Genomic DNA, 18370 nt, shown 5'->3' on the forward strand with positions numbered 1-18370 from the left:
GACAACAAAGGTGAGAATTTAAACATTAAGAGGAAATTAAAATTCATGAGAATTCATGAATTCTCAGAGGAAATAGTTTTAAACAGAAAAGAACATAATGTCAAAGGTTGAACTTTAAAGTACACCTACACTCAAGGGGGTAGCATAGAAGCTAGAGTTGATAAACAGGAAGCACACATATCAGAAGAGATCCAGTAGAGTTTAGCACTACAGAAGTTCAGCAGAAATAAACTGCTGAAATATCAAAGAGGATGCAGATGATAAAAGGCCTTTACATTTGGTGATATGAAAATCTTACCAAATCCACATGACATTTGAAGAGTAATCAGGGTGCTGAAGATTGGTGATACGTTGTATGAGGATAAAAAGTAAGTGGAAGCAATGAATACCACGTTTATAGCACTTCACATTTTATAATGGGCCCCTTCCATACATTAGAATATTAAGAAATTGGAAAATAACTGGTTCAAGTAAGGTAGTTTTTTAAATCAAGGAGATTTGGCAATGTAAAAAGAGAAAGAAAAGAGAGTCCAGAGAAAGAGAAAGACTGAAGAACCTACAGGGGAGAAAAATAGGAAACTATGTCTATCCTGCAGTACACAGGCACTGAATGAAGAGCACAGATGAGGGAAGGAGAAGCAGCAAGTTACCGGAACCTACTGAGCTAAAGATAAGAGCAAATGAGCAACTTCATGCTGCCTTCGTTCTTCCCCCCAGGAAAGAGAGGGTGGGATCATTTTAAATTTTAAAAAATATTTTGACTGATAAAAATTACATATATTTAGGATATACCTTTGGGTATATACCCAACAGAGGGATTGCTGGATCATATGTTCTATTTTTAATTTTTGGAGGAACCCTCATACTGTTTTCTACAATAGCTGTACTAATTCACATTCTCACCAACAATGTGCAAGGGTTTTCTTTGCTCCACATCCTCTCCAACACTCGTTATCTTTTGTCTTGTCAATTAATAGCTCTTTTAACAGGTGTGAGGTAATATATTATGATTTTAATTTAGATTTTTCTCACATTTAGTGATTTTGAGCATTTTTCATATACCTGTTGAACACTGGTACATCTTCTTTTGACAAATGTCTATTTAAATCAGGCTGTTTTCCTAAATCAGGACTGTTTCCAATTGAGTTGTTTGTGTTTGTTATATATTTTGGATAGTAGCCCCTTATACAATGTATGGTCTGCAAACAATTTTTCCCCATTCCATAGGTTGTCTCTTCATTCTGTTTATTGTTTCTTCGGCTCTGCAGAAGCCTTTTAGTTTGATGTAATTTCATTTGTCTATTTTTGCTTTTGCTGTTTGTATCTTTGGGTTTATGGCCCCCTCCAAATTACCAATGTCATGAAGCCTTCCCGTTTCCTCCTATTAGTTTTATAGTTTCAGGTATTTAAGTATTTAACCCATTTTTAGTTGATTTTTATATGGTGTGAAATAAAGGTCTAATTTCATTTTTCCACATGTGGATATCCAGTTACCCCAAAACCATTTATTGAAGAGACTGTCCTTTCCTCATTGTGTGTTCTTGGCACCTTTGTCAAAAATCAGTTGACTAAATACATGGTTTTATTTTGGGGTTCTCTATTCTGTTCCACTGGTCTATGTGTCCATTTAATGCCAGTAACATGCTGCTTTAATTACTCTAACTTTGTAATATAGTTTGAAATCAGGAACTGTGATGCCTCTGGCTTTGTTGTTGCTCAAGACTACTTTAGCTCTTCCGTGTGTGTGTGTGTGTGTGTGTGTGTGTGTGTGTGTGGTTTCATGTAAATTTTAGGGTTGTTTTTTCTATTTCTGTGAAACGCCTTTGGAATTTTGATAGAGATTGCATTGAGTCTGTAGATTGCTTTGGACAGTGTGGATATTTTAACACTATTAATCTTTCCAATCTCTCAAGATGGGATATCTTTCTATTTACTTGTGTATTCTACAATTTGTTTCATCAATATTTTACAGTTTTCATTGTACAGATCTTTCATATTATTGGTTTAACTTATTTTAGGTATTTTATTCTTTTTGATGCTATTGTAAATGGAATTGTTTTCTTGATTTTCAAATAGTTTGTTGTTTTGTTGCTGTTGTATAAAAACACAACTGATTTTTGTATGCTAACTTTGTATCCTGCAACTTTACTGAATTTGTAAGTTCTAAGAGTTTTTTTGGTGGAATCTTTATGATTTTCTATATATAAGATGATGTCATCTGCAAACAGAGATAATTTTTCTTCCATTCCTATTTGCATGCCTTTTTTCATTTTCTTGCCTAATTGTTCTGGCTAGGATTTCCAGTAATATGTTGAATAGAAGTGGTGAGAATAGGCATTCTTATTTTATTCTTGATCTTAAAGGAAAAGCTTTCAGTATTTTTTTTTTTGAGATGGAGTCTTGCTCTGTTGCCCAGGCTAGGGTGCAGTGGTGTGATTTCAGCTCGCTGCAAGCTCTGCCTTCTGGGTTCAGGAGCCATTCTACTGCCTCAGCCTCCTGAGTAGCTGGGACTGCAGGTGTCTGCCACTACATCCGGCTAATTTTTTGTATTTTTAATAGAGATGGGGTTTCACCGTGTTAGCCAGGATGGTCTCGATCTCCTGGCCTTGTGATCCACCCACCTCGGCCTCCCAAAGTGCTGGGATTACAGGCATGAACCACCAGAAGCTTTCAATTTTTCACCATTAAGCATGATATTAGCTATGGGCTTGCTATACATAGTCTTTGTTGTGTTGAGTTGCATTCCTTCAATGCCTAATTTGTTAACGGTTTTTATTTGAGAAGATGTTAAACATTGTTGAATTCCTTTTTTGCATTTACTGATTTGATCATATGGTTTTTGTCCTATAGTTTGTTAATATGGTATATGATATTTATTTATTTGTGTATGTTAAATCATCCTTGTGTTTTAAAATCCTCAACACATTAAACCATAAAGATACTCTAAATATGAAAGTTCTCAGTTTTTAAGAAGTTATAAAACTATTTCCATAAATTTGTACTGTAAAATTAACCAAATATGCTTTCTTAATGTCGTTTTGGTGTCCTACAGTAACAATATCCTAACTTTTGGGGGTGATTTACAGTTTATAATAATACTTTTATATGCATTATGTCACTTGATCTTCACAAGTCCCAACACTTCTTGAGTCAGGACAAACAATTTGGAATATTTGGATTGCCTTCAACTGTGTTTCTGTTGATTATGAGTTTTCCTTTGCCCTTCCATTTACAATAGGGCTTAGGAAAAGTTTCCATAGTGTTACAAGAGGAAATAAGATGCACTCATTTATTATTCATTTTGTGGAGTCTGTTTCTATTTGGTTTTGGTTCTTGGCACCCTCTGCGTAGTCATAAAATCCTTAGTTGTGCCGGGGTCGTGGGTCATTTTATTATGAATAAGGTAGACCTATGGACTAGCCTACCAAAAGGACTGTGTAGCCTACTTTGATAAAATCCTAGGCTAGCTGGAGCAATATAACTAAATACATTCGAAGTATCGGAGTTCACTAAAATAATTCAGCAAATTGGCCTAAGTATCTTCTCTTTGCAAATACTATGTGTTTAAAATTTACAGTATCACAGGAGAAATAAGAAATGTTCACAGAAGAGATAATAGGATTTTTATGTGTTTGCAAGCTGAGGGTATGTGAGCAGAGCGATATCATTGTCAAAAAAACTAATGTGCTCCTGGGCTGCATTACAAGATGTCTGGCACACACAACAAAGATGGTGTTATTCTACTGTGTTTTCTTTTATATTCTTATTATATTTCCACACCTGGTGTGTTTACCTATGGACCCAGAAAAATTGGAGCTATCTAGAAGAGTGTGTAGAGTGACAGAGGGACTCAAAACAATGGGATATCACAAACATTTGCAAAAACTGAGTATTTAGGCAGATATTTGAATATACATGTATAATAGGAAGGATTATTATTCTGTATCACAAACAAATGGGAAAATTAAGGCCTTTGTAGTGCTCTTATAGGAGATATGTTTGGGCTCAGAGTGAGAAAGACTTTGGATAACTTCATGAGGATTTTAATTTAATATTTATTAGGAGATAAATAACTTCTTGTCAAGGGCTTTGACATTGGAATAAGGTATTGAATTAGATATATTTAAGGCCCTAAAATTTGATTCTGATTCTTCATGTACATTAATAATTTATAAATCATGATGTCTGTAAGAGAACTATAAAGCCCCACAGAAATACAACATAAAGGTGTTTGACAGAGGGAATCATTTCAAAAGAATGTAGCATATGAGTTGGGGCTCGGATGATTGGTAGGATTTTGATTATAATAGCGGACATCTGAAGCTAACGATTAAGTGATGTTGAGTGTATGGGGATTGCAACTACATTGCAATTTAGGTATAAAAAGGTAGAATTTTCATTTTATCTAAACTGATTTGATCATCTTCATGAAATCTCAGTCACTGACAAACAGGAGAGGGGAAATAATGTGTTGTTATTGTAACCCAGAAACCTGGGTTCATTCAGTATTTTAAGCAGTTCCTTAAAGTTCAGGTTCTTTATGTTAAGACCCTCGGTCTCTAAGATTTCCACCTTTCCCCTACATCTTATTTTAGATAGTATCTGGAAATATCAGATAGCCCTAGACACCATTACTTGAGGCATTGGGACAAAGGGTCATTGGGTTTGAACAGGTCCTTCTGCCTCCTCTGGTCTCTGAGGTGACATTCCTCATATGTCTAGTTGCTTCCGGTCTTTCACTTGAAGTTGGTAGCAAGAGATTCACGGTCTGTGCTTCAGGGCCTGGTGGCCATCTCTGATGGGTGGGTCTCATCTCTTTGGTACTTTAGACATCCCTGGTCTAGAAGGTCCACCCCATAGTCGTTGCTAAAGTGTCACCTTGCTCTTTTAACACAAAACTTCAGGGAAGATTGGATAGCTCTCAACTCAACCACCTTCTGAGTACTGTTGGAGCCAAGAGAACACTTCCCCTTAGCCCTCTGAAGGTTAGCTGAAAATCACTGACAAGAGGCAGATTAATAGGAGAAAAGGCATACAAATTTATTTGATCATAGTTTTACGTGAAATTTGAACACCACATTTCCAACAGAAGCCTTCAGAATGAAGACCCAAAGACACAGGGAAAATTGACCATTTTAATTCCTAGGTTCAACAAGGTATGAACAGTCACGAACAAATATGACTGGACAAAAGGGATATGACCTAATACTAATAGATTGAGTAGGGAAACCCAGAAAGGCCTGTCTGTCTAGATTCTTCTTGACCTCTCTGAGCATGCACTTCTTCCTTTGGCTATGTGGCAGGGCCCTCTCTGGAATGAGGATCTTATGACCTTCAATTAAACAAGGTAGGTAAGATAATTTCTTTATGGCCAGTTTTTACACAGAAAAGCAGAAAAAAAGTTAGAGTAATATTTTTAGATTTTATGGCTGGCTTTAGGGAAAAGGAATTGTGGTTTCTATAACCCACCTTGGGGAACAGAGATTCTAGTTTCTTATAGCTAGCCTCAGGGGAAAATGAGACTGAGAGGCTGGAGGTCAGAAGATGAGAGGAAAAATTTTTACTTCTGAGGCTTTTTTTTTTTTTTTTTTGTGGAGGAGGGGAGTATTGTTTTCTGAGTTTCAACAGTACATAGAAACTTACAGACCTCTGGAAAGTCAATGCCTACCCTGTCTCCGCCCTGCTCAAGGTTACTGGAATGTGGTCCCTGCTCAGCCGGATATCTTCCCAGATATCTGAGAACTGGGAAAGTAATTTCTTTGTCCTTGAGTTTTCCCACACCAATCTGGGTATTTCTAAAGCCACAACCCCTCACCCTACATCTTCAGGGTGGGAACAGTAAAAATGTTTCTGGTTGTCTTTCTTGAGCTCTTCTACCCCTTTCCCATAATTCTCCAAGCCAAAGAGAATAGGATTTTCTTCTACTTTACCTACTTCATAGCCACCACCTTCCTTATATCAATCTCTGGCTAAATCCTTCATACTGGACTAAGATATCTTGTCTTCACTATGGGAGAAACCCTATCATTTGGTCCACCAGGCCTAGCCTTGATATGTTGAACCATAAACAAATTTACATTTTATGTCTTGACAATGCCTTGATTTGAAGCCTAAAAACTCGATTTAAAAAATCCTATATTTAATATCGAAAGTTAAATAGTAAATATTTCTTTTGTATTTTTTATACAAGAATCCAAATCCTCAGCAGAAAGGTGCCTTGGACTGATTAAGGTGTATACTCAGAAAGTGACATTAATACACTTCTTGAAACATTACCCTTTCTGATTACACGAATATTCTAGCCGACAAATCTGATCATGCTAATTTCCTATTTAAAGCCTTTTTTAATAATTTCTCATTCCCTTAAGATAAAATCATTTTGGAGATCTTCCTGACCATCTAATCTAGGTTATAAACCTCCTGTGTGCTTCTACAAGCTCCCATACTTCCTCCTTCTTAATACCCATCCTACTTTTACTTTTTCAATATATATCTTTCTTGATAAATTTGAACTCCAAATTTTCAACACACAGCACAGTGTCCTGGACATAGGTACTTAACAAATATTTGCATGAGTTTGAATTAAATGCATGTCATATTTCTTACTTGTAAATCAGTAAATTGTTATTCTAGTTTACACAGTTCCTTTTTTTTGAGATTTATAAATTTGAGACTACTCTAAAAAATGAACCCACTGTTGGGCTTACAATACCAATTTCTAGTCCTACAGAGCCAGGCTTTCGAACACAGAAAATTCACCAGTAAGTACTCTCTTGTCATATCCTTTGACAAGTAATAATTTACCCTCTCCTTGGGGACACCCCTACCTTAAGACAAGAATTCTTTCAAACTTCAAAAACATCCATCTTCATTAATAAGTTCATAATGAAGACTTTTCACTTTAAGATGCCTAATTATCTTTTACAGATATTTATGAAATTTCAATTGTGCCAAGATTTTTCACAGGCTTATTTTACTTTAAGCTGGTCCTTCCATTTATTGAAGCTTCAATTAACTAGACTTCATCATGTTATGGCTAAATGGATGTGACTAGAAAGAGCAGCATACAGACATCTATGTGTAAACTGTTACTTGTTGGTTAACATTTATGTCTGAAATGGAAAATCAATAAAAGGGAACTTATATTAATTTATAAGCACATTAAGAAAAGAGGGGACACTATTTTTGATCCCGAGATAGCAACAAAACTAAAAACTATTCCAAAGAAGCAAATGGGAACAGAGGTCAATAGGCTGTGACCTCTATTTTATGTTTAAAACGTTTGCACATCCACTAAGTGCACTGCAGAATCTTAAATGCAATTAAAAGCAACGGGCATACAAGTTTAGGGGAGCTTGAGGAAGCACAAGTCAATCTTCATTAGCTATTGTAGCAAAGATTCCTTCCAAATCCATGGGAGCAGGTGCTGTTTAAACTCCCTTCATTGACGCCCAGAACAATGGCATAGGGTGAGCATTGAATACTTATTTGCTAGGCGCATGAATGAATGAAGCTACGCGGCGAAGGCAGACTGCGTGGCTGCTGCTCCCGTGGCTGTTGGCCCCGCAGCATGTCTGCCGCCTTTTCAGCAGGCTTGCCGCATCTCCTCATTCCCTCACCTTTCTGGCAGTAAGGAGTTCCCACGTTTGCCCCGCTTCAGGGTCGGGGACTGGCAAAATGCTGCCTCTAAACCCCTCCACGCCTCAGGTAATCCGCTCATTTCTCACACAGACGCAGCTGTTTCCGAGGACTGTCCGGCCGAGCCCGCAGGGTGCGGGCAGCGAGTATCCTGGGACCTTCAGGGGAGGAGGTGACTCCCACACCCCAATACCGTACAGAGTCCGAAGAGTCCGGGCTCTTATTTTTCCAATTCTTGGTAAACAACCAACATGCTCTCCCTCGCCTCCCCGTGCAGACACCTCAGGGCCAACTCGGGCTTCGCCAGGCACCGAGAGCAGACAGAAGACGCCAAGTGGCTATCACCAGGAGAGAGGGCGAGGCAGACCGCGCGGCGTATAGCGCTCGCCGTTCCCGCGCGCTCGGTCGCCAGACGCCTCACGCGCGAGGTTGCCTTGGCAGTGGCTCGAGGGCAGGTGGGGGCGCGTGCGCGCAGAAGGGCGGGGGAGGGGCCGCCGCGCGCCAGCAGGTGGGCGCGTTCTCCCGCGCGCGTGCGCGCGTCGTGCCCTCTCCCTCACGTTCCCCTCGCGCCGCGTCCCCTCCCCGCCGGGAGCGCGCGCTTCCCGTCCTCGCGCCGGGTCCTGCTCGGTCTCTCAGAGCCACACACTCCCCGGAGCTCCTGCCACAGCTGTCGCCTTCGCGGCGGCTCTCCAGCCCGGCGCCTTAGCCTCGGCGCCGCATCACCGCGTCCCAGGCCTCCTTCCCTCCCTCTGCCACTCCCCCTCCCTTTCCCGCTCTTCTTGCCCACCCGGCCGGCAGAGAGAGCCTGTATACGAAGCAGGCGGGCTTCAGAGTGGGTTGGAAAAATGGAGGTGCCGCGCCTGGATCATGCCCTCAACAGCCCCACCAGCCCCTGTGAGGAGGTGATCAAAAACCTCAGCCTGGAGGCCATTCAGCTGTGCGACCGGGACGGTAAGAGCGGCCGGGACCGCGAGGAAAGGGACCGAGTTCGCGCCGAGGCGCCGGGGCCACTCTGGCTCCGCCGACGCCGCTCGCCAGGGCGGCAGGGTCTTTTGTTGTCCCCTCTGTGCAAATAAATGCAGATGTGGGTTACCCTCCGCCCACCGCCCTTCCCTCACCCCAGAAACAAAAGGACCCCGGGGCTCGCGCCTTGGCGTAGAAAGTCGCCGTCCACAACCGTGGCGCACTTCGCCGCCTTCGCCCGCCTGGCGCGGACGAGGGCGATGTTCCCGCTCGCGGCTCCTGCCCCGACGAGGCGTTTCCGATCTTTGCCGCAGTCCGGATTTCCTGGTTCTCCGGGCACTGAAGGGGAAATGCCCTCGGGATATTTCTAGCAACCCGCTTCCCCCAACACACACACACACACACACACACTAGTTAGCATTCTCTTCTAGAAACTTATCATTTTCTTTTTTAAACCTCCCATCCTCAGACTCCCCAAATTAACAAGTCTTTTTAGCCTCTTGGATTGGGATTAGGAGGACAGTTTTTCAGTGAGGGTGCAGAAAAACTGTGCATTTCAGCACCAAGGACAGACTCAGTCTTCGTGGTTCCTGGGCTCGAGTCAGACTGTCGAAAATATTGGCCTAATATTTGTGCTGTGATTCAGACTTTGTGGCGAGTACGTACCATTGCGTGTTGATATTATATCGTTTATTCTGTTGTTGAAGTTGGCAGGCTCCTGTAGAAGGAAATTGATTGAATACAGGTCTGAGCGTTGAAGACATAAGCTAGTGCTGTGTGCGGTGTGGTTAGTTACAGTGCTTCTGGGTTAGCTGGACTAGTTAGAGTCTGCTACTTTAGTAATGTGGAACAAAACTTCATTTGTAAAGAAATCATCTGATTAGTAATTGGTTGGCCGAATAATTGTAAAATTATACATCTGACAAAGGAAACACAGTTCACATGTTAAGAGGGCCCCGAATACTTTTGACTGTAAATGAAATTAATGTTTAACTGTATATAGAGGTAATGATTGTAAAACATTTCTTTAACTAAAGTTATGTACAGATACTAATACGCTCACAGTAAGGTCATAAAATTTATCAGCCTAATCCAAATAGGGAGCAGAGGTCTTGTTTCCAAAGTCATTTAAATGGTAATCACTTGGTTAGGCATTGCTATTCAGCACGTTTATATCAAGCAAGCACCGAATTTGTTTATTAATAAATTTTAAATTTATTAATATAAATTTATATTTAATAATTTTGAAACCAGAATTCAAACTTTTTGAAACCAAAACCACTTTAATTTCTGATACAGATGTATATGAATAAATAAATACACTTGCAAAGGCAGCTTGTATTTCCTTTATTCTTAGACTGTTTTAATCACCATGGTAGTAACTGCACGTATTTATGGTATCTAAAAACATTTATCAGTTTGGTATTCCATATGTAAACTTGCATGATTATAGACCGTAAAGATTATTTTTAATAACACATAGGAAGTCATTTGGATTTTAGTTTAGACTTTTATGAAGTGACTAACCATTGCAAATTGTAAATATTTTCATTTTCTTAGATTGGTTTGAGAGAAACACAAGACTAATAAAAGTAGACTTCATTTTTATTTATTGCAATGATAAAGCAAAAGCTCATTCTTGTACTCAGTGGAACTAGGCATTCATTATTGCTCTTCAGAACCCAGTAATCTCAATACTTAAAACTGCATTTACCACGTGTTTCAAAGATATTAGGGAAAATTTAAACTTTTTAATGAAGTTCACAGAGTTAAGAGAGTGCAAAAATTAATGCTGTATTTACTGTGATCCCCTAGAGGAGTAGCTATTTTATTCTGGTATTATTTTTTAGTTGTTTCTTTTCAAATTAGGAATCCCACAAAATGAACAAATTATGTAACATTTAATTTTGGGGAGGGTGCTGGCACTAAGTAACATCTATGAAAATTACTATTTGCAGACTTCCAAGTAATTTACATAGACTAATTAAATAGGGTTTTATTTTATAAAATAGCATACACCAACAAATACAAAGAGCTAACTCTTCTACTAGAAGGTGTATAAAATTTGGAAATACTTTGTTTAGAGATGTTGTTAAATGCTTAACTTATTTTGTTATCCTATCTTACATGTCAATTCCAAAAATATTAACTTGGCTTCATAGGAATAATTTAGGGGGAATAGTGTTGTTTGTTTTTAATAGAACAGCGTAGGAAATGTTGCATTAAATTTGTCAAACAGACCTTATTTAGCATCATTTTGTATTGAGAAATTTTCAGCTAGATGCTTTTTACTCCCTTTGCTTCCCTCCTTTCACTTTCTTTCCGCTCAAGTCTCATTATTTTACTTCTATAACTATGTAACATAGAAAAGGATGTGGCAGAATATGGGACAGAAGATCTATTTATGTGTTTAAGTACCTAATAAGAGCTATATTTCATAATTTATGATAGAATACATTTGTTTTGTTTGCTCTTTTCTTACTTTATTTTAATCTACTGTTAATTTGGTGATGAAAAAAATGAAACATTAATTCCCTGGAAGTGGAATAAAATAGAATAGGGGAAAGTATAGTTATGTTCTCCAATCAGAGATATTTTTAATTTTATAATGTTTTCATACTGTATCAACCAAGAGTTATGCCTGCTGATGAACATAACTGTATATCTCTCTTATGTTTCGTTGAGTTTTTTTGTTTTTGTTTTTTTCTGTTACTTGCCTATTTTCCTATGAATTGATGATTACATTATCAACAATAATTCAATTTTTTTCATAGTTTCTAAAAATATTTAATAGTTTCTGAAGTATATGGGTTAGAGTCCACATGATCATATAATTGGCTTTTCAATTAAGCAAGACAGTTATACACACACACACACACACACACACACACACACACACTACCTCATGGATTGTCTTTCCTAGGCATGTGTACTTTGTTTGCCAGCACCTGGTCCTTGCCCAGGTATTACTCTGAAAATATACTGTAAATCTAGAGGCTTCTATTCCTGTTGCAAGTAGAAGAGTATTTTTGTTTCTCCATCTCTGCTGTGCTGAAGTATACTCAAATTGCATACATGATATACTTTTATTATGACTTTTCAAATAAAATGAAAGAGAAAATTTCTTGTTTGGAAACATTAATAATATGGGAGCCCATTTACAGTTTGATAGCTACTTCAGACCTTCACTGACCTGTGGCAAAACAGCTCCCACCCCACACACAGAATTTTATATTATTTGTGCTTTTCATCTTTTAATCATATATATATATACACACACACACACATATATAATATATATAGAAAAATATATATATAGAAAAAGTATATATATATATAGAAAAAGTATATATATATATATACTTTTTCTTCCTTGTTGAACAGGAAAGATTTATCTACATGTTGCCTTACATGTATCTAAGCTGCCTCCAGCTTTGTTATAGTAAGGAAGAAAATACATAATTAATTTGTTTTAAAACATTTAAATCTACCCTCAAGGCTTCGTGGCTTTAACAAATATTATTTTCATGAGTAGGGCACTTTATGACTGCGCAGATAAGGTATAAACCATAGGGTTTATGATGTAGTCAGCAAGGAAACACACTGGAAAGAAATTACACAGAAGCTAACAGATTTCCTTGTCTTTGTCTCTAACAATACTTATGTGGAAAAAAATGGAGGAAAAAAAGATTTTATCTCTTTTACATATTTAAAAAGATAAATTTCTTTGAATGTTGAGTTTATCAATTTATTTATTATAAGTCAAGACCTCATTTATGTTATTGGCATGTGAATTAAACAAATTTTAACTTTGGAAATAAAAAGTAAGAAATGCTTAGTAGCACAGTGATATTAGATAATCCGTAATGGCATTTTCTGAAGCAGACGTCTAAGAGGAGTACCCATAGCTGTTACCTTTAATAGTCTTTATTACAAGAATGTAACGTAGTCATTACTCAGTCTCAGTGACATGCAGTATAGCATAGTGATAATACCATTTTAGATCAGACCACCCTTGTTACAATATTGGCTCTTGAAAGCCGTGTAACCTTAAATTACTTAACTTGTTTCAGCCTCAAGCTTTCTTATGTAAAGTGGGTATAATACCAATCCTGTAGGATTGTTTAAATAAGTAAAGTATTACTTTCATAGAATTTACCAGTCTTGATATTAATACAAAGTAGACAGTAATAATTATTATTCTGAATGGAATATTGTCCACATAACTTCTTGAATTGAACCACTGCTTTTTAAAATTTCTTTTTTGCCAGTGTCTAGGTCCTTGTCGTTTTTATTAATTTCAGTTACATGTTATAGGAAATTGCTTCAACTTCATGAGTAATTACTAGAATCTGTAAATTCTGAATTTTAAAGAATAGTAAATTTTGAAATCACAGTTATAGTACTCTTATCTTTTACTTCTCTTTTACCATCCTATCAGTAATATCTTTATCACCTTAGCCCTAAAAATTGTTTTCAGTTTCTAGTTCAAATCTGCCGTTTGCTATTTTTCATGCACCTTGTAACCTTGATGGTTGCTTTGTTTAGGTATTTGCCTTAGAGCCCTTCTCTGTTCTTAATTTACAATGTTTTTCTTTATTAACTTTTTCCAAGGATAGACATGTACTAGGACACATAGCGTGTAGATTAATTTCTTTGACCCAAATGTGACTATAGAGATATTAGTGAGTGTGAAACAAAACAAAAATAAAATAAAAACTAAAAGAAACAAAAAATTTGGAAACCATCAGATTATATTAAACCAATTCATATTCTTGGTAGGGTTCTAATTCATTCCCAGGGAAGACCAGGAAGTTACTAGAGCGAAAGTTACATCAAAGGATATGTGACCAGACTCCCTCCAGTGGTAGAATGACTGATGTGTTGTAAGTTTAACACTGGCAACTTACTTTGTTGCCTAGGTAGGCCCGGTCAGAAATTCACTCTCTATAGAATGCTATTTAGACAACATTCAAATTACTTGGTTTTATCTCTACTGATATTTCTCCCTCAATTAGGCCCAATCTTGCTTTTTCCTCTAACTTATGTGAGTATACTTTCCTGATTACTTTTATATTTCATCCTGGGCCTCGATAATAACAGCAGCTATGTCACTTATTGCAGCAAGCATAAATCCTTCTACTTTCTGGTTTTCCTTTTCTGACTTTCTTCAGTAGATGCATAATATAAGTTTTGCCTTGTAGAATGTGCCTCTTTCTTGGATTTATTTTCCATTTCTGTTATATTTCTGTATGTGAATCTTTTTATCTTTTATTAATTATTTAAATTCTATTTTTACTATAAAACTTATACCTCCTTTTTAAACTTTAAAATATTTCATTATTATCATTATCATTATTGAGATGGAGTTTCACTCTTTCACCCAGGCTAGAATGCAGTGGCGCAGTCTGGGCTCACTGCAATCACCGCCTTCTGGTTTCACGTGACTCTCCTGCCTCAGCCTCCCAAGTAGCTAGGATTACAGGCACCCTCCACCACGCCCGGCTAATTTTTGTGTTTTTAGTAGAGACGGGGTTTCACCATGTTGGCCAGGCTGGTCTTGAACTCCCGACCTCGTGATCTGCCCGCCTTGGCCTTCCAAAGTGCTGAGACAGTAGTTAAACCATCATTTGAGCAGACTATATTTTATATACATACATTTGAGAAGTAAAATCAGTGTTTGGAGATGACTTAAATGTGTAGAAGAATAGGACAGTCTGTGCAGAAAAAAATAAGTAGAAAGCTTCAGCATATTCTGTATGTGTTGAGGGTAGTGACTGGAAATGGTATATAAGAAACCAAAAAAGAATCATTAGGAATTCATGAGTGATTGAAATTTCAGGCAACGTGCAAAGTGATCAGGAGTAACTTCAGGATTTTAAGTCTGGGAAATCTGAAGAATCATTGACAGGAAAGGAGAAAAAGAGAAAGAAAATAATTTTTAAACATCCTGATGACATTAATTTTTTACATCTCAGATTTTAGGAGCTGGTGAATATCCAAATATGTCCTAAGCACTTTTCTAGGGGGATATCTCTCTCATAGATATTGTTTTACCGGAATAATATTATATACTGCTTTGTCATTATTGTTTCAGTGTGTTTCCCCATGAGATTACCCACTGATATTCTTTTAAGGCTCTTTTTTTTTCTTTATTCTCATTCCTCAAAGGCTATACAAGATCTGATGATAATACTGTGAGAATCAGTACAATATAAAACTAACCACTTAATAGTTTAGAGAGGATTGTGAAATAGTGATTTTTGAGCTGTCTCCATAAAGATATTGTTGAATCTTAGGAGACATTTTTGAGAGATTAGTATAAAGCAAAAAGAATTTTTGACTTATATGAAGATGTTTCAAATCTAACATTAAGAGAACCCTTAGAAACTTAAAAGGTCAGCAATTCTTGTGTTCTGGGGAGAAGAGTTCTAGAATGGGGAGAATTGCTTATAGAAACATATATTCCACCAGGGAGACTGGAAATTAAGTGAAAAGGGAAAGGTTAGGATTTAACTTCAGTTTTACAGTGACTTTTAATGTGCTTTGTATCTCACCCTTTGAGGGAAAGGAGTGGTCACATCCAACTTTAAACAACAAAGATGAAATAAATCTAAAACCAGGTTTGTTACAAATGTAACTAAGAGCCCTGTATTTTGAAGATGCTCAACAGATGCGAGTTGAACCAAGAAAGTCATACTTGGAATTGTCGTTAGTTTTGTTTGTTATATTATGACTACTTGAGCCATGTTGTGGCTCATTTAAAAGGGGCTGCTCCATGGGGATTATGCATATACACCATTTGTTGTAGTGGTTGTGGCAACTAGTGTAAATAGATCTGTATTTTTGTTTTCTATAGCCTGTGGGAATGTTGCTATCTAATAATGGTATTAAAAGCTTATAGTTTCCTTAGACATATGCCAGTAAAAACAAGGCATAAAAGATTTTTCAGTATACTCTGATTTTTTTGAGAAATAGTGTCTCATCTTCCAGGAATTTGAATATTGGTGAATCCCTCAGTCTTTAACATTTTAAAAGCTGATGATAAATGCCAACAAGAATTATGTAACTTTTGATCATCTACTGTGCAATAGGTCCAATAGGTCCTTAATGGCTGCATTTTAGAGTTATATCTGTGATGCAGAACAGGGGCATGCATGTTATGGTCCCTGGGCAAAATCCATAAGCCTGCTACCTGTTTTTGTAAGTAAAATTTTATTGAAATACAGCCATACTCATTTGTTTACATACTGTCTATGGCTACTTTCTTGCTACAACAACAGGGCTGAGTAGCTGTAACAGACCACATAGCCCACAAACCTTAAAATACTTACTGTGTAGACCTTTATAGAAAAAGTTTGCCAACACCTAGTGCAAAAGATTGAGACATGACTTACTCTCTCGATAGGAATAAAAATATTGCAAAGAGAGTCTTTGGGAAAAAACTGTGTACTCATCTTACTTTTATATATTTCCAGGGTTTTGTGATTAGGCAAGTCAGACAGAGAGATGTAGAGAGTTGAATAATGTTATCAGGCAGTAAGTTAGTTCTGTATGGAGTCAGTCAAAGATGGGTGGCCCCCTATACCATTGTGTCTCATAGGCAGTGACAGAAACAGGCCCTAGTTTTTTTTTAATTATTTTATTTTATTATTATTATACTTTAAGTTTTAGGGTACATGTGCACAACGTGCAGGTTTGTTACATATGTATACATGTGCCATGTTGCTGTGCTGCACCCATTAACTCCTCATTTAGCATTAGGTATATCTCCTAATGCTATCCCTCCCCCCTCCCCCCACCCCACAACAGTCCCCGGTGTGTGATGTTCCCCTTCCTGTGTCCATATGTTCTCGTTGTTCAATTCCCACCTATGAGAACATGCGGTGTTTGGTTTTTTGTCCTTGCGATAGTTTGCTGAGAATGATGGTTTCCAGTTTCATCCATGTCCCTACAAAGGACATGAACTCATCATTTTTTATGGCTGCATAGTATTCCATGGTGGGTATGTGCCACATTTTCTTAATCCAGTCTATCATTGTTGGACATTTGGGTTGGTTCCAAGTCTTTGCTATTGTGAATAATGCCGCACTGAACATGCGTGTGCATGTGTCTTTATAGCAGCATGATTTATAATCCTTTGGGTATATACCCAGTAATGGGATGGCTGGGTCAAATGGTATTTCTAATTCTAGATCCCTGAGGAATCGCCACACCGGCTTCCACAATGGTTGTACTAGTTTACAGTCCTACCAACAGTGTAAAAGTGTTCCTATTTCTCCACATCCTCTCCAGCACCTGTTGTTTCCTGACTTTTTAATGATCACCGTTCTAACTGGTGTGAGATGGTATCTCATTGTGGTTTTGATTTGCATTTCTCTGATGGCCAGTGATGATGAGCATTTTTTCATGTGTTTTTTGGCTGTGTAAATGTCTTCTTTTGAGAAGTGTCTGTTCATATCCTTCGCCCACTTTTTGATGGGGTTGTTTGTTTTTTTTCTTGTAAACTTGTTTGAGTTCATTGTAGATTCTGGATATTAGCCCTTTGTCAGATAAGTAGGTTGCAAAAATTTTCTCCCATTCTGTAGGTTGCCTGTTCACTTTGATGGTAGTTTCTTTTGCTGTGCAGAAGCTCTTTAGTTTGATTAGATCCCATGTGTCAATTTTATCTTTTGTTGCCATTGCTTTTGGTGTTTTAGACATGAAGTCCTTGCCCATGCCTATGTCCTGAATGATATTGCCTAGGTTTTCTTCTAGGGTTTTTATGGTCTAACATGTAAGTCTTTAATCAATCTTGAATTAATTTTTGGATAAGATATAAGGAAGGGATCCAGTTTCAGCTTTCTACATATGGCTAGCCAGTTTTCCCAGCACCATTTATTAAATAGGGAATCCCTTCCTCATTGCTTGTTTTTGTCAGGTTTGTCAAAGATCAGATAGTTGTAGATATGTGGCATTATTTCTGAGGGCTCTGTTCTGTTCCATTGGTCTATATCTCTGTTTTGGTACCAGTACCATGCTGTTTTTTGTTACTGTAGCCTTGTAGTATAGTTTGAAGTCAGGTAGCATGATGCCTCCAGCTTTGTTCTTTGGCTTAGGATTGTCTTGGCAATGTGGGCTCTTTTTTGGTTCCATATGAACTTTAAAGTCATTTTTTCCAATTCTGTAAAGAAAGTCATTGGTAGCTTGATGGGGATGGCATTGAATCTATAAATTACCTTGGACAGTATGGCCATTTTCACGATATTGATTCTTCCTATCCGTGAGCATGGAATGTTCTTCCATTTGTTTGTATCCTCTTTTATTTCATTGAGCAGTGGTTTGTAGTTCTCCTTGAAGAGGTCCTTCACATCCCTTGTAAGTTGGATTCCTAGGTATTTTATTCTCTTTGAAGCAATTGTGAATGGGAGTTTACTCATGATTTGGCTCTCTGTTTGTCTGTTATTGGTGTATAAGAATGCTTGTGATTTTTGCACATTGATTTTGTATCCTGAGACTTTGCTGAAGTTGCTTTTCAGCTTAAGTAGATTTTGGGCTGAGACGATGGGGTTTTCTAGATATACAATCATGTCATCTGCAAATGGGGACAATTTGACTTCCTCTTTTCCTAATTGAATGCCCTTTATTTCCTTCTCCTGCCTGATTGCCCTTGCCAGAACTTCCAACACTATGCTGAATAGGAGTGGTGAGAGAAGGCATCCCTGTCTTGTGCCAGTTTTCAAAGGGAATGCTTCCAGTTTTTGCCCCTTCAGTATGATATTGGCTGTGG

The 18370-nt window shown here is 37.7% G+C and overlaps 1 protein-coding gene across 2 annotated transcripts in view; it reads left to right on the top strand.

Moving 5' to 3' along the window:
• Window positions 1–8220: 8220 nt before the first annotated feature.
• The window catches only part of PHYHIPL (phytanoyl-CoA 2-hydroxylase interacting protein like), an 81154-nt gene continuing 71004 nt past the window's right edge, over window positions 8221–18370 (top strand). The window contains exon 1 of one of the 2 annotated variants that reach the window (XM_003258248.3): window positions 8221–8589. In XM_003258248.3, coding sequence (XP_003258296.1) covers window positions 8484–8589 — 106 coding nt within the window. In that variant the 5' untranslated portion in view covers window positions 8221–8483. Of the gene's footprint in view, window positions 8590–8892; window positions 9260–18370 lie in introns of those variants that run through there. The other variant, XM_003258249.4, reaches the window with a different exon arrangement.

This window comes from Nomascus leucogenys, chromosome 18, assembly GCF_006542625.1.
Source record: "Nomascus leucogenys isolate Asia chromosome 18, Asia_NLE_v1, whole genome shotgun sequence".
In the NCBI taxonomy this organism is placed as follows: Eukaryota; Metazoa; Chordata; class Mammalia; order Primates; family Hylobatidae; genus Nomascus; species Nomascus leucogenys.